Source organism: Palaemon carinicauda, chromosome 4 (genome assembly GCF_036898095.1).
Source record: "Palaemon carinicauda isolate YSFRI2023 chromosome 4, ASM3689809v2, whole genome shotgun sequence".
Lineage (NCBI taxonomy): Eukaryota > Metazoa > Arthropoda > Malacostraca > Decapoda > Palaemonidae > Palaemon > Palaemon carinicauda.
Window position 1 is genome coordinate 42,893,642 of NC_090728.1, and position 22,209 is coordinate 42,915,850.

The following is a 22,209-nucleotide window of genomic DNA, read 5'->3' on the forward strand; positions in this document are numbered from 1 at the left end:
ACACTAACATGAGTTAGGGAAGGAACTGTAGTTGGATTAGAACAGAGGACAAGTTGTTGGGCTACCTATTGCTTGAGAATTTTAATCTTGTTTTGACATACGTTAGAATCTAGATGGGAAAATGCAGAGGATGAAGAAAGAGAATTTCAATTTATTTCTATACTCACCTAATGTTCATATGACTTCTTTTCTAGGAGGTTGGTTTATCGAAATCTACCCGTAAAACTTTACAAATTTCCCATCTTATCTGTCTATAAACACATGCCTCTAGTAAAGCAATGAGATACTCTGGTGCTTAATGGCAATAAGCAAAGCAGTGACGTGCCAAGAGCTCTGTTCTTTCAACCTCAAAGTTGACTATTCTCTATCCTCTTGAGACGACAGTGAAGGAAAGTCATTTATAAAATTAGTATAGAATACAAAAAAATAAATTAATAGACTTAACTGGTCTAAATTAATGATATCAAACTATCTCAAAATGCAGTTTGAAGCATGGGATTCCAGATTGTTTTTCTGAAGATATTTGAAATACAGGACTTAAGATTATCTAAATGATATCTTATCTCAAATTACCAATCTATATAATGGCAGCAGCAGGATATGATGCTGAATTCACTTATGATGAAAGACAACCGGTCAAAGCCAAGATGACAAACAGACACAACATCAAATAAACAAGCCCAATGGCCATGATACTGAATCGCCAGGAAGTTGAATGGACAAAAGGCCAAATACAGTACTGTATATAAGAAGTCAAAAGGAATTGGTTAGATAAAACAATTCTTTACTACTTTCTTTTAATAAATATTATTGAAAACCTAAAATGTCATAAAATAATAATGAAGTGAAATAAATCATAAGTATTATAACACAGTTACCTCAAGAACTCTATCTGTGTAAGATAAATAAGATAATTGCCAATTTTGTTAATGGTAAAAGGAAAAAAATTAAACTTCAATTAAATGAAGATAATAAAAGTCACCGTTTGATTTTATTTTCTTTCCCTTCAGTTTCAACGCGGATTTTCTTAAGACTGCACTCAGAGATAGAAAGCATCTTTCAAGTAAGTACTCATATTGTGGATAAAAAGATTAATGGCACTATATATTGCAGGGGTGAAAAAAACAAAGATTGCATTACTAGACTTAAATCTTTTGAAGATAAAGTACTAAGTATTGTGTGCCATCATTCCCATCTACCTGATGGGGTTCTTAATTCTGTTTTGAAATTATTGGATAGTAGAAGATTATATCCAAGCCACCAGAAGAGGTTATACGCAACATCATTACAAATACAACAGAAGAATTGCCACTTGGTGTAGCTGAAGCCCTATCAAAGAAAGAGATACTTAAAAGGATCATACAGAGCAAGAAAAGTGGAAATGATCAAAGATTTAAACATATTGACTTGAGGAAAAAAGTTTCGGATATATGATACTGATGATATTTCTAATGCTAAAACAAAATCTGAATGCTTATCAAGAATGAAAATGTGGTTTGGCAATGGAACATTCGACTCTGCCCAACTAAGTAAACAATTACATGCTCTACATGCCCTTAATATGGGAAGCAAGATTTGGCCATAGTTTACTGTATAACAAGTAACAAGCAAGAGAGAACTAACTGAAATTTTCAATCTCCTGAAAATCAAGTACATAAATGATCCAACATCCGTAACACTAAATTTAGAAATTTGTGGTAAGAATGGAGCTATTAGTCATCCTGCTGTTTGCAGAGATCCTGACTTAATTCAGACCTGCCAAATCATAGTAGATGATGGGAATATATAAAGATATAGATTTGACCAGTCTTGTAACAGGGCATCTACCTTCCCTGGTAAAGGATCAAGAACAGGTAAGCAAAACACCTCTATATTTGTTCAGTGACACTGCAAACCTATTTACATCCGGGCAACCCCACCATTTAAAATTTTTTAGACATATGTACTGATAGATGTAGCAACCATTAACTGGGAAGAACTTAATACTCTTTTATGCTTAGTTGATATACTATGTTAAATTTTCCTGGAATAAACTGTGGCATATTCATCTCAAATTTATCCAAACTAACAGTACCTCTTCTATCCAATATAGAGGAGGGTGACTTTGTTCTCCCTTGGTTCTAGATGAAGGCTGGTGCAATCATATTGGCTGAAAAACCACCTGAAATTTCTTGTCCTGATGAATTTTTAATATTGCTATAAGCACTTGGCTATTGAAATGCAAAGTTTACTCCTGGGAAGCCCTGTTCCCTGAAAATGAAAATGACCTAGTTATTTCCAAACCCTCCAGTGAAGGATCTGCAAAAAGATGTCTTTGAGCTAATCACCTGCAATCATCCTACCAACTTTGTTAGTTTTTCATCACTGGAATTGACATTGCATTTAGATCAATTATCTCGGTCCAATTTAGACCGAGATAAAATTGGAAAACCCTTATCTTTAGAAGTCCTATCAGAACAAATTCCTCTAAAGAAGCCATTTTCCATCATAGTCTCATCCACATTTGAATTGACATAGGCCTAAACATTTTGAACTTTTATATAAAAGAAGAAAGGGCTGAATCCTCTCTGATGGATAACCTGAATAGGGACAGTTGCTATAATCATTTTCCCGGTGTTTGAACCACAGGACACTTCACAGTACTGTCCCTGTGCAGTAATAGCTAACAAATCCAGTGATAAAATCTTGAAACAGACAAAATGGGCCAAACTGATGTGACCGAGTGACTGAAATAACAATGTGCCTCTGGCATGCCACTGCTTCGCTTCTTACCATTAACCGCTAGTGTCTCTCATTACTTTACTAGAAGTGGCTGTCTATTGAAAGGAAAGAGAAATAAAATGGGAAATTATTTACATTTCATGGCTAAATGTCAATAAACCAAGCTTCTAGAGAAGAATCAATATGTCAATATGAACATCTGGGGAGGTTTACAGAAATAAATTACCTTTACCAAGGGAGACAGAGGTAGAACAGTAAAAAATCAGTCAATTGGCAAGTAGGATATTCATAGCTGTGGGATAATTACACAATACATTAAACATTAGTAGAATGCTCAAAAAGTAATATAAGCAAAAAATCAATATGAAAAATGAAAAATGACCTAATATTTACATAAAAGGACAGTAAAACATAGGAATACCAGTGATGGTTAATGGAACAGTTAATGCAAAATCTGTAATAGAACTGCCAGAAGAGCAGTATAGGTAGAGCAGTCACTGAGAAGGTAGAATGCCATTATGACAGTCATAGGAATGGTAGAACACCAGTAAAACAAAGACTTTAAAATTTTGTAATGGGAGGCCCACTAGTTGTACATCTGCAAGAGCACTTTCGAAAGCCTGAAATAACACAATGGAGCAATATTAAACCAGTCATTAAACATGACTGAAAGCAGAGCAATTGGTAAATTATAAAAACTTGAACAATCAACACTGGTGAAGCCCTTGTGCGTACTACTGCAATCACATTTCAAGAGTTTACTGATCTTATGATGACTTTGGTGACAGGAGTGATGGCCAGGAAAATGTGTAAATATTTTCATCCAATTCGGCACTAAAAACTAAAAATACTCCTCAATATTGCTACTTTCATGTTGTGTACAAGAAACATGCTACAGTATACAGACTAATATCACTGAGAGAACATGAACAATACTTCTAACAACCAAACAGCCTACCCTTAGTTTGAATTCCAATTCAGTTCGGTATCCCGTTTTTTCACAGTCAATATTAACTTTTCCACCAAGCTCCATGGTCAATGTACCCATAAGGATACCTTTACAGTGAGCGTAAGGCATATTCATCACATAATCTTCTCCACGAGGCAGCAGTGCTAATAGAACATTGCCATCTAGTATAGCAGAAGTGGAGTTACCTGTAATAGAGAAGGAATACTGTACAGCATTTCAAAAACTTTGCAATATCTTATATGAAAATTCAGCAGATATAGATATAATACCATATCAAGGTATCTAGTACTTTTTGATTAGGAAATGTTTCTAAACCAATCCTCTGAAAACAATTTTACTTTTTTAAAGTTAATACCAGTAGATACAAAATTGTCTTCAACCATTTATAAAGGGCCCATGGACTATTCAAAATTTATAAGCCACTTAATCTACTAAAGAAAAGAAGTACAGAACTACTACTATTAGAAGCATACAATGCACAAATATGAAATTCAAATGTCTGTATGTAATCAAGAGAAGTAGCAAATAAATCCTTAAACATTTGTATATGAAATGTTCCTCTGTAAATATTAATATTCAGGATTTTAATTTCCAAATAAATTTCTTTATAACCCTACTAAATCCACATTCTTACTGTCAGATTTAAGTAGGTATCCTTTTCTTTGCCCTCCATTTAAATTAAGGTGTTACCACATTACCTTCTCTTTATTTCTCTTTAAAATCCTGGTTTAACCTAGTTGTCTTAACGTCTTTATGAAATCATTTAAACTACTTTCTTTTCACTAGAAAAGAATCCTTCAAAATTATTTTTTATGTAAACAATGATTATAAATTATATAACTATTTGTCACATCATAATAAACATTACACCGACAAAGGGTTTTCATTACATAAAAGTCTATTACACTCACTGTTTTTAGTGCATGACTACATGAACTCAGGAGTCACTGATGCTTCTACGAATATATTACACATACGTTACTTTGGTAAGGATATTACACAAGGAAAAATTAAGTAAGGATGAACTTTACACAATTAATTTTGTTTCTATGATCTGGTTATTGTTGGTGTACCACCCACACTAAACACCTTCGAACAGAGTAAATTGTATGAAATTTGGGTCACATGGCTTTGGGTAAATACCTGGGAGACCAAAGTCCCAAAAGTCACACAGCTCAAAAGAATGTGTTTGAGTAGAATACTAACTGGTGCCTGGGGTGAGGATTCTTAGTTAAAAATTTTTCAAATAAATAAATAATTGGGAAATAAACAAATAGCTGACATTCTGACATCCATAGAAACCAGTGGAAATTTTTTCTACAAAAAGAGCCAATACTAAGCATGCTTACTAAAATTTACCTGGAAAAGGGCTTATGGTATATACAATATGTAATTTCAGAGCTACTGTATAAATAGTACAAGATAAATAACAACTTAAAGGTTTATTCGTTTTAAGTGCTATAAGAAGTGGGCGAGCTGTGGTATTAGAAGGCTGAAAAGTGTATTTCAACAATGAAATACATTGTACGTAATGATAGTTAGAATATTTAACAATTTCTTTTTATTTTGACCTAGACAAGAAAGGCATTATCAAAGACAGTCACCATACTATCCAGAAGTTTCCAGACTTTTGGCACCAGATTGGTTCTAAAGATACCACACAGATGGAACTCTAAAGTATACATATTCTTAGGCATTGACTACAGTATTACTGTATGCAGCACAGAATATCCGTTGGGATACTTACCATAGAACTTAGATTTTGCCAACACAGTTGCTGTCACAGAAAATCCTTCCTGTCTATTGGTAACAAATAAGGCAGACATAGGAGGATGGTGAGAAACCTGTCAAAAAATAAATACTGCCATAAATTAACAAAAGAAACAGCTTATGGCTACAATTTAGTCACTTCCATAATATTCTTGCACAGTATTTACATAAATGTTAGGGAAAAACCATGCATTTGAATGAAATGAACATGCTAAAAAATAATAATTAATTTATAAAGCTCATTAATCTTCCCTAAAAAATTCAATAAATCTAAATTATATTAACACAAGTTTAGGAAAGAACTTTGAACTTCAGAAGCCTAAAATTAAAGTACTGTACAGTATTGGATTTCTCAATCACACTATGTAATGACAAAATACTGCATGCAATTAATAATTTCTCAAATAAACATACTAATGCAATACTCCTTAACATTTCTACATTCCACATTTGTAATCATAACATATTTAGAACCTTATGAAACTTTCAATACTTCTCTCATAATATCAAGTTTATTACTACAGTATTGCAATTAACATCATCACTAACTGTTTTGTAGACTGATCTGAATAACCTCTCGCTATTTGTTAATTATGGTTTATACTGTACTATATGCAAGTTGGATATAATGAAGGATTCCCTTGAACTATGAATATGAGGGTAAATAGGTTGAATGTTATGGCTGATATAAAGTACTGTGCTATAGTTGACAACTGTGTATCTATTACTGATTAATTTTCTTTTAAAATTTAATCACTCACAAATAAAATAAAAACAGTTTCTTCTACAATTTTCAAATTTATAACAAACATTTTTATGATAATCAAACTCTTACTATCAAAAACTGAAATGGTATACAATATTTGTTAGTGTCTATGTTCGTGCAAGACAAAGTTAAACTGTATAAATTCACTCTGTACAGTACAGTGGTTCTTACCTTATCAAAATTATATTAATCCTAGCTATGATTTATAGAAAAATATTACTTACACAAGCTCCAAGTTATGTTGGATTATAATGGGAACTAAGCTTTTAATATCAAATCATTAGTTAGCTGTTTTCAAGTTTATCATCATTTTAAAGTAAAATGAGAACCTTGTTTCAAATTCATTAGAACAAGATAATATAATAATCAAATTAATAACCCTTATTCTCTACCCACCTGCTCAGCAACATAAAAAGTCCTTGAGCCATTTGGATGTCTCCAATAACAGCGAAAGGTTTCTCCTAAAATTGGATTATACGGCTTCTTCAAACCTTTGGGTTTTTTGTAAAAACCTGAAAGATACCATCTTACAATTTCCTTCATTCGAGTGTAAGGGTCATCTTCCTGCACAGCTCTGTAGGAATAACAAAAAAAAAAAATCAATTACCTCAATGAATCTCCCCTGATACTCTTATTTCTTTCACTTCAGAAAGCTTGGAATGTTGAAGTTACCCTTTAAAATTTAGAAATTTCCCATTTTCGTTCCTTCCAATATACTGCACTAATGCATCAGTAACATGCTGATCATGTCGTATCACTCTTCAGTCTTACTATTGACTTCAAAATGACAAGAGGAGGCCTCCAGATCATTGGTTTTTTTTTTTTTTAATAATTCTAGTGGTTTAAAGATGTCTTCTCTAAGATTTTAGCAATTGTTGAACTTTTGTGCATAGGCATTGTTTTTGGGTGATCATGATCGGCACTCTATGTTTTGTACTAGGGAAAATTTATTTCTAATTTAGAGAATCTTATGAGGAGTGCTAAAGCCTCACTATTCCTCTTTGAAAAGTGTTTCATGGTTCCTAATCAGACTAAAGTTCAAAGCGTAAAAGACAACTTACTCTAGTTCAGGGAAAATCTGGAGATAAAGATAGCTGATTATACAAGATGATGAAGATAGTGCCACTCCAGCCTTTGATTTTGTTACAGTCCTGACAAGTTTAGTTTAGATAGTTATAACTTTATTAAGAATTTAATGTTGTTAGCTTCTTTTATGGAAGCTCAAAAGATGATTAGGGGGAATTTTTATGGCTTAAACTGCCTTTATTCAACCCCTAGCCTACTTCGTAAAGTGGTAGCTATTGATTCAAGCACACCAATCAATAAGGCACATCCCACATTCAAGATCCTCTTGTAGGGCCTCGAATTATTTATTTACTTTAGACCCTTCTGCTGCGAAATTGTTGCACTCCCAACTTTCCAACAGCTCTTCTAGACAACTAAATTTCCAGGCAAAAGTCCACGATGGTAGCCTGGATACTTATATCACTACTCTCGCAACATGTAAGTGCCTCTAAACAACGGCTTATCCTAAAGTGCCAAGATGATAGTCTGGACTTTATATCACTACTACCATTAAAAAGAGAGCCCTTTAGCAAACTTTTATTACAATGTGGATGGCTTGATAAATTTTGATTCCCTTAAACCAAAACATTTTCTTTTATGTCGAATCTGTTAGATTTACTAAAATCATTTGGCTGCAGCATGTTTAATTGACTGTGTGTCTCATTTTTTTGCAAACTCAGCCACTGATTCATTACTATTTTTTCTTTCTTTTTTTATGGGGTAGATGTAGGGATTAGTACTTAACTTGCATAAATGAGCCTCTTTTAAATAAATGCACATCAGTTCCTTTTAAGTAGTAAATACACTATTGTAAAACACTTTAGTAAAGTGTTTAAATAGATTATAAAGAAAACAAATATGATGATATAGAGTCGACAAAGAACCAAGAACAGATGATTAGTGAGACTCGCGACCTCTAGCTTGAAATTTTGGAAACTCAGATTACACTACTATATTGTATTTTTGGCTGGGATAACATCTATAATTCATATTTCAAATATATTTTTTAATGAATACAATTACTTTTCTGGGTCGACCTGTGACGGCCGGTGAAAAGAGTCCTTCTTTACACTTTTCTGATATAAATCTTCCAAATATACCAGAGAAAGATAAAAGCATGGAATGCAGAGGTTACTACCCTCGCGTGAGCACCTCGTGGGTGTCGTGTATACATCAGGGGCGTGTGAAAACCACTTTTCACAGGCTGTCTTCCATTTAGATAATTCCTATTTATTTACTTTTTCTAGCAAAAACCGGGAAAGGTATTCATTTTAGTGTCCCATATATTGTACAGTAATTCCACCAACTTCTATGATTTCCTGAAAAATGGATCATCAGTTTTCTTATATTTGATATGCTATTTTGAATTATATATTTGTTGCACGTATGTTTTCATTTCTTTATCTGCTCATTTATATATTTACAATTTTTATGTTATGATTAATGTTGAAAGATACATAAAGTTTAAGACAACCAACTACGGGTAATGTTTTAAACCCATAAGAGCTACCGGTAAATCTTAGCAAATGGAGTCCCATCTACCATATCCTTGGAAGGAAATGCCTTTCGAAGTCTTCTAGGCTGGCTATTATAGGTTCCAAAATTCTGACTACTATTTATTATATACTGTATCAAAAACAATATGTTTATTTTGATTTGTGTACCACGTATAATCCATCAGTAACTAGATCGTTTTAAATTTTTACATTTTCCTTTTTTATGATCCTAAACTTTAAATTTCAGCCACTTACAGTATAAATATATGTAATTATTGTGCTTGTATATATGAGATTAGATTTTTTCATATTAAGCCTTTTAGCATGTATTTTAGGTATTTTAATATTATAAGATTTCCAGCAGTCAATTATTTTTTTGAATTTAGCAGTTATAGTGTTTATACAGTTCATTTTTTGAACCTGTGAAAAAATACTTTAGCATAAGATCTCACAAGTAAAACTGCAAGACATTTTTTAAAGTAGTCTTTCATAATCATGAAATAGTTTTATTATCTTTACAATATCTCTTTAGCCTGATTTCAAAGCTAATAATTAATTTGAGACTAACTGTTTGCTATATTTTTTAAACTTTCTTCATTATTAAAAGGAGTTGTTGTTAATTCAAGAGAGAAGTTTTTCTTGACCAATTAGAGCTTTTCAATATTATTTTGACATTTCTACAGACATTAGAGGTGTCAAATTAATTTTGTGGATTTAGAATTAAAGCACAAACTATGTTTAAGAATGTAATCGTCATTCAGTATTACTGTTTAGTCACAAAGCTAAATTGAATCAAAATCTATGAAAAATTTGAAAATTAGTGTTTGTAATACTGTAAAAGAAGTACAGCTACATATAAAATTTACTTAATTCTTTTGTTTGAAGGGAAGTGTTATAGATACCTTAATGGCACACCAAAGATGTATTTTCTAAACATTATTCTAAAGAATCCTGGTTCATGTGTCAAATTTGTTGGGCTTTACGGCCTATAGCGGTTGCTGGAGATGTGGTCTGATATCATGGTGATTTAATATATTAGTTTGGTAGAATTATGCTTTAGGGTTGCAGTCTAATAACCTTTCAAATTTAATTTGTTGGTTTTTGTAAAATTATATGTGTCATTTCACAGTAATTTTGCTATATAAACGATAATTAGGTGATAAGGTAATTTTTAGATATGTCAATCTGAAGTTTAGGGTACCCAAAAGCCTAGCCTACAGGTATATCTGGGATATTATTCAATTGATTTTGGGAGACAAAATGTCTTATCTCTTTGCTTTCCTGGCTACCCACCACCTCCAGAGTGTAGGAGTCGCCCATATGAACATCAGGGGAGGTTCAAAATATAAACTGAATTTTAATAATAAAATCTATTTCTACACTCACTAGATGTTCATACACATACCCACCCTCCTCCCCAAGGTCTAGTGGCATCAAGAGGACAGAGAAATATTTTGACCGAGACCGAAGAGCAATATGACATGAGCAGCAAGTTGTTGTTAGATGCTGTAAGTTTCATTGTTTTGCTAGAGGCATTAGTATATTGGAAGTAACAAAAAAGATAAATTTCTTCACACTAATGGGTAATATTGACATTCTAAGCTACTAGAGGTGAAAGCAATTATGAGCATCAGGCGAGTATAGAAATAAATTTTATCAATAAAATTTAATTTTTATGAATACATCTAGTACGCGCCTGTACAAGAGGGACACAATCAACTTTTGTTACTCTTGGTAAAAAAATCTGCAGCAGTTAGTAAAAAGATTTGCACAAATGATAAAGACAGTAAATTTCAAACTAAAAAGAAATCATAATTAAAAAAAATTATACAGCTTTCACTTACTTGGCAATGAGATCAGCATGATAATAATAGTCAGACAGTTTATCTAAAAATGATCTTGGCTCAAGGATAAAAGTCGGTAAAACAACCTTGGATAAATCCATTCCAGGTCTAACTTGTTTCAATAAGAACCAGATAAGAGACTTATTTTCTTCCTCTAATTCTTCCACCTGTTCTCCAGCCTGAAAGTTTAAAAATGGTAGAATTTTACAGTCTTATAAATAGTAATTTACAACAATTACAAGATTCTGTACTGTATTTTGTATACTGCAAACCCACAAAATAAATAAAATCACAATGATACGATAAGTGTTCATGAAAAAAAATTGGAAGTCAATCATAGATACCATACAAGGTAACAAATACAATAATGTAGCAACACTATTTAATCATTCTATGGAGATTTAATCCCACAACGTTTTGGTTATATTTGGTCGTTTGAACTCTTAAATAAATGTTTGGATAGTAAACAGAACTCTTTATCATACCATATACTTCTAGTAATATAACACAGAACCCTGTAATTAACATGGTAAACTGAACACAAGTGCTTTGAAACTGAATAAAAGAGCTATGAAATAACTAAAAACTTATAATACACAGTACATAGGAAGTTAATATCAATTCCCCCTATACATATACAATCCAGGACCTCAAACCTTCAAGTTATTAATAACATACAGCACTGAAATGAGCAATAGCCGCCTACTGTGACAGTACCATAGCGAGATGAATTTATCTACGAGTTAAAGTTCTTTCTACATATTCATAACATATTCAGTTGTTTTAGTGGCTTAGCATAAGACCTGAGAATAGTTAATAAAAAAAAATTACTTAGGAAGTCGTTAACATACTAAAAATTACGATAAAATTGATTAAAGTTAACCGCTACTAAATATCAAGTGGTACATGTAGTAGCGAAGTGAAGGCTCAAGTTTCATAAGATTTTGATTAAGTGACTACTTGCGAACCCTAGTACTAAACCAAAATAATGAATAAACAAAATCCAAATATCACATCTACTGCAGTTCCCATTAAGGATACTATTAATAATTTGATTTGATCCATGTTTAATAACTAATCTTCAATAATAACAGTCATAATAGAGTGATTTCATTCTCATCTACTGTATATACTGAGTAAATCATTAACACAGAAAAAAGCTAAGTAATTCTACATTGATTTATATAAAACATTAAAAGCAATGACCCATGACCTATGTTTAGATAATTCTCTACCTACAAAACCAATTGCAGCTAATATTCACAAGAGCTCAATTATCTGCTTTATTAACTGATTGTGATATGTTTTTGACAGACCATTTGCCTCCCCCAATGCAGCACAACATTTAAGCTAATCTAATTTTACACGAGAAATTAGTTTAGTAACCTTAAGAATGATACAGACGGTAATACAGAATATTAACATTATATTAGCCATAATATTTTTTAATATTCCCAACAGCACCATTACAGTAAGTGCAAATAAAAATTATTGTAATTGTTACTAACCTCTCCCATTTCTCCTTCAAAATTTGGAACATAAGAGGATTCTAAAGGAGTCACATCCTCTTCAATATCTTCCTCCTCCTCATCTTCTCTCTTCTCCCCTTTATGTGATCCCTCCTCTGATTCTGACTCTGACCCTGACAATGCTTCCGCTCCCGAAAAATGACCAGACTCCCGTTGATGTTCATTTTCATCTGTGTGGCTAGCATCATCCAAATCTGTGGGTTTCACGGGTAGGGTAAGGTCTGAAGGTGTCAAGGGCTTAGGAGAGGAAGGGTCTTGACAGCTTCAGGGACTAAGTACACAGGCATTACTTAGCAGTAGTATTTCTCTCATCAGCTGCATATCTCGGTCCTTAGCTTTTTACTGAGCCTCAGAGTTAGCAATATAATTTTCAAAGCTCATATAAAATATATATAAAGTTACTTGGTGATGAAGCAATAAACAGTCATTGACAAGAAAGGAAATTACAAGACAATGCTAGTCTAATATGGTATATAATAATGCTTGTAAGAAAAGCCATAAAACTGGAAATAGTATAAATACATTACAAATGTTAGGCTTTAATTATGTTTTCATAAAAATATCAGTTTAATGTCTTGTATGAAAATTTACCTTTATGAATATTAAAGAAAAACCATGTGGAGTTATGTATGATGATGCAATTAATGTTACACATGTCCATTAAGCATAAACCAAACATGACCACTTAAAATTATAACATGCAAAAAATAAAATGAACTTATATATCATGAGACATTATTAGGAAAATACCAAACATGATAAAAGCATGTAATAAATATACAGTACCATCCTTGACATGCTTTGGTCGTTTTACTGGAACCTTGGGACTCAATTTGAAAGTATACACTTTCTTTTGACTTTCACTAATCTCAGGAGTCTGTGTTTGGGAATGATCTGCAAAATATGCATCCTCTGGATTGAGAGACACTCTTTTTGAGGTAGTTTGTCCTTTAAGTTCTTGATCTGCCATGTGAATGGCAGCCGCCAATTTTCGATAATATGGAGTGGGAGAGAGATCACAATTGACAACTCCTCCTCCAGCCTTAATTGAAGGTTTGTGAGTAGGAGTAGCTTCAACACTTGATACTGGATACTGTAAGACACTATCTCGCCAAACAGACTGAGGGGAAGCCACAGGACTATTATCTGGACTAGCCCCTGTGCTTGAGTCGTCTGATATGTCTATGTTGGGATTGTTAATTTAACGGTTGTAAGGAATAATACAGAAGCAAATTTGTCATTATGGATTAACAAACGAAAATACAAAACATAAGTAATTCATTGTTAGCATAATTCATATTATGAGGAAAATGCATGCAACATGAGACAATGTACAGGCAAATGTTAAAAATAGCACCAAAAGATCCAAAGTGCAGGCAGAAAAAGCATCAAAAAAGCAATCATAGATTGTTATGTAAAACCAAAAAAAAAATGGATAGGTACCAGTGAGTGAGGAAGGAGGAGAGGATATAGAAAGAGAAAAATATAGATAAGTAAACAAGTCATTCGCAGAGAGCAAGCTCCTATTAAAACATCAAGAGATATCTTTTTAAAAAATGTTCAATTATACAGAGGCAAATGTTCTTTAAATAATAACTACACAATAGTTACAGTATGCTACAAATAAGCTACTTTATGCAAAAGGTATTTCTGAACACAGCTATTTCACAGCCTTTGCAAGACTAATCTACAAATTACTTACCTTGGTCCTTAAAATGTTTTTCATAATCAGACTCATTCCATTTATCTGCAGCTAACGTAGAATCAATTGAATTATTGGCATCACTTTTACTTGATGTGGTCATGGACCTGATGAGAATTGATGAGCAACGAACTGCTAATTCTAAAGCATCCATCCAACACTTCCCCGCCGCTTGGGACGGAGCCCGGAAGATCAAATGTGAGGATGGAAGTGGCTGCACAACAGCCCCTGAATTGAACAAAACAAATCATCCATTTTCCATTAAATGTCATTCAGATATAGGGAGCATCTGAAAGTCTTTAGAAATTCAAATGATATAATGTAAAGAGGAAATGATTACTCACAAGTCAGTTCACCCAAATAATCCTCTATTTACAGAATGATGGTAACGTACAAAAACTATCCTATACAGTACCTGAAAACTTTGTTGTACAAATACTTTACTACTCTCACTTACCTCTATCTAATAAGGACACTAAATACAAAATGTCATATAGTATCTCACAAACAGTCAAATTTCTTTTATCAAATGGTTAGATAATTTATATATAATATTTTTACTGTAAAAGGCAACTAGTACCTAAAGTGCCACTATACTAACTACTATGGACTGGTAATTCAAGAGTAGAAGGAGACTCCAGGCAAAGAGTGAGATCTGTTCTTGAGTTAAAACTCAAAAGTAATAATTATTGTATTGTGCATTGAAATGACAGCGGTAGCAATGGCTATAAAACCATTACAACCTATTACAGCTGCAGCAAAACTAATTATTTGCAACAATATTTATTCACTTATATATTTCTTTATATGTGTATATACAGTGCGTGCACACATATATATATACTGTACATATATATATATACACATATCTATATATATATATATATATATATATATATATATATATATATATATATGTATATACACATATATATATATACATATAAAGTATCTACATGTATATATACTGTACATATACCGGGTAGTTTTTATGGATTAGCTATTTATTATGAAAAAGTATGATAAGTTTGGAAGTAAAAAAAAAAAATGAAAACTGCTATGTGGCATACCTGGGCTTTGGAAATTTTTTTTGATGGAACTGATTAAAAGGATATTTGGAATATTCAGCTTTAATTGGTTTTATGTTGGAAGCCTCAAATTCAATCAATTATTAATTAGTATTACCTTAATTAAAAAAAAATCATGAAAATTAAAGACTCCAATATACTAAATACAGATGAAAGGATATACCAGTATCTAGGCAAAAAACTAATGAACATGTAAATAAAAGAATACATTTACTTACCAATGGTTTCTCCCTCAGGCCCCCTAGTAGCCCAAATGGATTGCTCAAGTGGGTGAAAGAGTTTAAAACAGAAACCATCTTTTTTTGAAGGTCTCTCAATCAACTCACATGTGTTTAGTAGTACTGTACCAACCCAATGACTATTCTGAAAACAACAGTGAAAAAAAGGTTATTGTATCCACGCATGATGTATACAGTATATCATTACTACTAATGAATGAAAAATAAAACAGACTAACCTTTAATGCTGGGAATTTCTAACAATAGTAAATGGTCTAGTGTAGACTACTTGATTAGATAGTTAAAGATGTTAAGAAAGCACATTTAAGATGGAAACCAAAAAACTGTTACTTATCAAAATAATTTATTCCCAAAATTAACAAATACTCATTAAGGTTACATATAACAAATGATAAAGGGGCAAAGTTGATGTCAATATTATGCCACCATGAGTACCAAAGATAATGACCTATTAGTTTAATGCCTTAAGCCATTACCAATTCCACAACCCAAGTACTCATTGCCTAATACTACTCTATTGTTGTGGGGACTCGACCCCTTTTCCTTTATGTTTGGAAATCTAATATATATCTATAAATTGTATAATAAATTCTTATAACATATTTCCTTAGCTCTCTTCGCAATATCTTTAGCAATTTAGTTTATTTTTCAGTACTGCTTCTATATAACTAATAAATGACACTTTATAATCATGACGACCAGAATCATTGACATCAGGTTGTCATATAATTAATCCCAGATTCTCAAAATTTCCAATTTTGTATGTCACTACATCCTTTAACTGTAAAATGTTAAAATATCTAAAACTTACATTTGTTGGATTTCAGAACTTTCTAATCAAGAACCCATGCTGGGAAAGCATCTAATTTTTAAGTAGGGGAATTATTGCAATATACTACTCGCTATCTCTTTCTAACGTGGACTGTTACCTTGACTTTGGCACTCTTGTAGAGAAGCAACATTCCTGGCTTCAGGACACACCATAATTTAGTCCAGCTTTTCAACGTCCCTCTCACTTTCAGCCAATCGGCCAGTACTACAACAGCTGGATCCTTGAGGGTACTAAGGAGTTCTCGTGCCACACGCTTCTTTTCTTTCCGGTACTTCTTCCTCTGGTCCTTGTACGACTCCTTTCGAGAAAGGGAAGAGGAACCCTGGGGGAAAGACAACATCATGAAAAAAATGGAAAACTAATGTTAAAACCCAATGTATGACTCATCTTTTCTCATGAACTGTACTAACAAATGTCCACTCGTCAGTGGCTACACACATATTACAGTATTCAATAAAATACTGGCATGCAATTATCAAAATGAACAAAACTCTCTTTATGGCTTAATACATAAAAGCAAGCAGTTTAATATATTTCCTATTAAATATCACTTATGATCTTATAGCTTTATCAAGGAAAAATTACTGTGGATTTATCAATAAGTAACAATACGGACTAACAATCATGACAGAAATAGTTCTCTTGAGACTTATAATGTCTCTGGATGTCTCAGGATCAAATCCAGAGTACACAAAAAATTATCACGAATAACATCATAATACAGGTATAGACCTTTAAGGTTACACATTATAACATTTGAACAATAAACACAAAGCTACAAAAGCCCAATCAAACAGCTGTATGGTATGTGCACTTTCACCAGCTTGAAGTTGGTACACCATTTAAGAGCAGCTAAACATACTCCTTTAATCTGTCTTCCATTCTCATGATGAATTTATTTGGTTGTATGCATAACACTTGTCTTGGACATGCATTTCACCTTCATAACCTAGCAAGACCAGTACGAAATAACAGCAATCTAACATGCCTCAGAGGAACCACCACCTTTAAAAATCACAAAGTGCATAAAAGAAATGTGAAAGGAGGAGAAACTGGCAACAACCTTTTCTGTTGAACAGGTTGACATAAGTCTCGTTTCATGGTTTCTAAATGACCGATTTATTTTAACATTCCTACTGATCTTAAAGTATTTTAAATATTCTTATTACTTCTCATGTATATTTATCCATTTCTTTCTGTACTGAGCTACTTTCCCTGTTGGAGCCCTTGGGCTTGTAGTATGCTGCTTTAATAACTAGGGTTGTACTCAGCAAATGATAATAATAATAATAATAATAATAATAAATGTTCTATACAATAACTTCCATAATGATATTACAGCAACATCCACAATTGCTTATGGCTATTCAAAGAAAAACTCAAAGGTATATACAGTACTTTCTAGTACTTTATATTACTGGAATTATTATGAATTTCACCTTGCTTAAGACACAAGGCAGACCAGTACCCTAGTCCAATTTTTCTTTAATTCAAATAATGCTAACTACTATATATTTAGTACTTTTGCACAAACAATCTCCATCCAAAGACCAGAAGTCTAAAAGTAAATGCCTACAATATTTCAAACTTTTTCAATGTTTTCTTTCAAATCACTAAGCTCTTATTGCTGATAAAGATTTACATCAATTAAGTGAATATTGTACAATACTGTACATTTATTTACATCTAGAACCTATGGTAATTTTCCATTTCACATCTTATTGACAAATATTTAATTAGAACTTATGGCCTTCATTAGAGTATTACACAAATGAAATGAACACTTTTCATAATTATACTATCGGTGGTAATTTACAAAAAGCACCTACATTCTTCCAAAGGTTATTCTTTAAGATATGAATAGGCAATGGTTCCTTCCAAAATCTGTTAACAGCTAACAAAAGAACACTGATTTATATTCAGCAAATCTACATTTTCACAGCTAACTGGTAAGCCTTAGTTAATCTGCATGATTAAAAAAAGGCTAATTGCCTTTTTACATTCACCTTTTAGCTTAGAAGTTAACGACAACGCATGATAAAATTTATCATACTGTACACTACATGGAAACACATCAAATACTGCTTTATACACTCGAACATTATAACTACATGCATACATATACTTAGAAAACTTAAGGGTACATCAAGATTAAAACTAATTTTGGCTCTACATAAGAGCCAACTTTATACATTTACTATTTATTACTACAATGCTTCAGTAAAGTACAATGACCCATTTCACAATAGAGGGTAGCTAAACACGTCAACATTCTCACCTACTCTGAGGAGTTGTCCAAATTTCTATGTCAATATCAGTAAAAAACCTATCATGGTAACTATGGGATTATATTTACATGCAAACACCTATTCTCTTGAAGCAAAAAGGTATGGTAACATCAGAATTGACAGGCAAATCACCAAAAACACTGTAAGAAAAATACATGCCAAGTAAAACTATTGAGTTATAATGAAAAGCCAAGACTATTTCTCATGTTCATTATAGGATTCAATACTATACCTTAAGAAGTTGAGCCTCAGTTGACAACAGAGAAAGAGTTGAGGAGGAACATGGGGAGGTGTGTGTATTGGGAAGCGGTGCCAACCACAAAAATATAAAAGAGCATAAGAGGGGGCAATAATAGGTGTGAAAATCACCAAAATATGCAAATTATAATGGCTACAGCATTACCATCATATGCAGCCAAAACAGTGATTCCTGAACAAAATGTTATGTAAAAAAGGGACATGGACTTGCTGAAACTAATTCAGCAAAACAGGAGAATTAAAACAATCATTGCTGACATATGCTGTTACGCCTTATCCCAAAGGATAAATTTAATTTGTGAAAAAGCTGAACATCAGTAGCACTGTCCTTCATGGCTTGGACATTCATTTGGATCTAAGCAATGTCTGTCATTATTCCTAATACTTAACCCCCTGGCGACAGGTGGTACGCGTACCATTTAACATACCCCAAGTGGGTATTTTGTATCTCCCTTTAAAATTACATAAATACATTGAACATACCCAATAAGGTGTTTTGTATCTCCCTTTAAAATTACATAAATAACTAAGTCCCACCCTTTCTGCTGAATTACTGTACCTGCAGGGAGGTATGAATCCACAGTCCACTTGCCGTGCGGGGGTTAATATAAATGGATGAAGTTAATAACAAATGGATGAAATGAAAACATAAAATGGTGAAGTTTGCAGGAAAATGTGGAGAACTAGGGCTAAAATTAATAATGAAATCATCAATCACAACTTGGAGATGAAAGGTGGCTGACTTCAGCTAAATTTAATTAATGTTCAACTGCAAAACAATTTCTACGATTTGCCATAAAGGAACTCGAGAGTAGAACAAGACTTGTATTGTAACCAGATAAGATTTTTTCATTATCATCTAGCTAAAATATTTCACAATTTCATAATGAAACTGTCTATACTTCAAAAGATTTGTCTCATTTCCATAGACCAAAACTAAAATCAAGACCCAACTTTAGCCGGCAGAAAGTTTGGTTACAAAATTTAAGAAAATTTTCAAGTAAAGTGCTAAGAAAAAAATATACCCCTCTTCAAATTTTGAATATTATGAATACGAATCATGGCTATTTTTTTTTTTTTATACATACACTGATACAAGTAAGACAGGGAAACGTGACAATGTGAGTACCTGTATGTGTGATCATCTCTTACCTCTTCAAGTTAAGACTACAACCATATAATTTGCAAATGCCGCATAATACGTAGGGTCATTTGTCTACTTAACCCTTTCACCCCCAATAGACGTACTGATACGTTTCACAAAACTCATCCCTTTACCCCCAAGGACGTACCGGTACGTCCTTACAAAAAACTTTTTTTACATTTTTTTGCATATTTTTGATAACATTGAGAAACTTCAGGCATTTTCCAAAACAATGAGACTAACCTGACCTCTCCGTGACAAAAATTAAGGCTGTTAGAGCAATTTAAAAAAAATAAATTGCAAAATGTGCTTGAAAAAAAAAGCCTGGGGGTTAAGGGTTGGAAAGTTCCAAATAGCGTTGGGGGTAAAAGGGTTAAGAGACACCCATCAACAGATAAGCTTGATTGTCATTATGAATTAAAATATAGATAATTGATTGATTGATTTGAGGTTTTCTGGCATCCTGACATCTAAGATTAAAATCCTTTGTCGAATTGTGGGAATATTTATTTAAAATTTAGATAAATATTCCCACTATTCGACAAAGGACTCCTTTCATTTATCGCGGCATGATACCTAAAAATATTAAGACAGACGCCCAAAGACCACTTGCAGTGCCAAATAACCGGTCTACAATGTATGGATCTCTTGGGAGAACACCAAAAACCAACAATACCACTCCACTTTCTTAGACATGCAAACGAACACAATCTACCAGTGAATCAATGGTTTGAAACCTTTAGCAATTAGCATTACTTAAACTTTTGGAGTATGTACAACAGAATTAATTTTTGCGATATAAACCATGCTACATATCTTTTGCAGAATTTTTTGTAGTCGCTAGTTTATTACAAGTTTAAAGAGTGGGACAGTGAGCCATTTATTTAGATGTCATTGTTTTATACAGTGTGGGCCCTCTGTGTGCTTCCCAAGTTACTAGTTAGGAAAATAGACTGATATCTTGAAATCTAATTGAATAACGTTAAAAGAATCTTTTGTACTCGCAGCAGTAGAAGAGCCAGGGCTATCCTAGCTTTAATCTGGTAACGATCTGATGTTTCCGAAATTATACATTTAGGAAAGTATGAAATCGTGGAGTGACATTAATGATATATTTTAAGAGGTGAAAATCGCAGATGTTGAATATTGTCATGTTTTTACCCTGTGGGGTTAAAATGTATTTTAATATTAGGCTACATTCTTAAGATTCTCGGTTAAAAATTGACACCCAAACTTAAAAAAGGCACTGAATTCACCAAGGAAACCAAATAGGTAGTTTAATATATTTTTTGCTATCAAACAATCCAACAGTGTACTATACTAAATATCAAGAAGAGGCCAAAAGAAAACCGATTCTGTCAAATTATTTTATGTACTCTCTAAAAAGCCGCGTATCATCCAAATTAAACTTATCGAAAATCTATCATCAGTGAAGTTTTATATGAAATGTTTTCGTTGCCGGCCTTTTGCAGAGTCAAGAATAATAATAAAAAATATGATGGCAAAGACCAAAGTGAAACAATCACAAAAACACTGATATTTGGCACACTCCACCTAACAGATTTTAAGGAAGCAGTATTTACATTTCAATAATCCAACACGACTTTGCAAGAGAACTTAATGTGTATATGGTCCATGTGGATTTATAAGGTCCTCCCAGAAAAGGCTAGAAGTAAAAACCTAGTTTGAAGAATGATTGAAAAAGTAATAGAAATACAGTAGTCACAAAATGATTAAGATGACACTGCCCAACTGTGATTCTCTGTTTATCATCAAACACACACCATTCTATTCCCACTCATTACCATCAATCTATTTAGTGTGAATGGGAGTATTTACTATTAATCTGGAACTGCTGCCGATAGCCAAGAGACAAGTACCTTTAAGCACAAACTGCTACAGGATATTTCTTTCAAGCAAAACAATATACTTTAAGCATGCAGCTCAAAAAGGAATTAAAGTCTAGATTGCAAACGAAGCTTAGTCATCATACTGATGGGTACCAATCATACAAGACAAGAAAAGTTATATCAACAAATAAGAAATTTATTCCATCGATATCAACCAAGATTCCCTGCCGGTGTATGAAAAGCTTCAAATACTACAATAAGAGACTCGTACATATAATACTGACAGTGGGTTTTATTACAAATAATTGACAATTCATTAGATACGAACATGTGACATAAAAATCTATTTAATAAATTAATGATAGTGATATAGATTTAAAGGGCAGCTTGTTTAAGAAATGCAATATTTATATAGAGGAGACTTAAGATTGTATCACATTAATACACGAGTTTATTTTCAAGATAATCTTGGGGGAAATATAATGATGACTGCACACTGACAAGAGAATTCGACTTACACTACAAAAATGCTGCCATAACCTTATCAAGTGAATATATAGATATAGGAATGCTTAGAAAATTAAGGCATATGCAATACTCTTAATGATACCTTTATTACATGCTTTGAAATAGGTGCAATATAAATA

At 32.7% G+C, this 22,209-nt stretch overlaps 1 protein-coding gene across 7 annotated transcripts in view; it reads right to left on the reverse strand.

The window, feature by feature from the left end:
* The window catches only part of Orp8 (Oxysterol-binding protein-related protein 8), a 732,808-nt gene that overhangs the window by 18,036 nt on the left and 692,563 nt on the right, over positions 1-22,209 (reverse strand). For 4 of the 7 annotated variants that reach the window (XM_068372199.1, XM_068372202.1, XM_068372201.1 and 1 more), the window contains 8 exons: positions 16,120-16,344; positions 15,170-15,314; positions 13,864-14,091; positions 12,141-12,355; positions 10,633-10,811; positions 6,624-6,801; positions 5,439-5,535; positions 3,680-3,876 (listed from right to left, as the gene is read on the reverse strand). In XM_068372199.1, coding sequence (XP_068228300.1) covers positions 3,680-3,876; positions 5,439-5,535; positions 6,624-6,801; positions 10,633-10,811; positions 12,141-12,355; positions 13,864-14,091; positions 15,170-15,314; positions 16,120-16,344 — 1,464 coding nt within the window. The remainder of the gene's footprint in view (positions 1-3,679; positions 3,877-5,438; positions 5,536-6,623; positions 6,802-10,632; positions 10,812-12,140; positions 12,356-13,863; positions 14,092-15,169; positions 15,315-16,119; positions 16,345-22,209) is intronic. The other 3 variants (XM_068372203.1, XM_068372200.1, XM_068372205.1) reach the window with 1 other exon arrangement.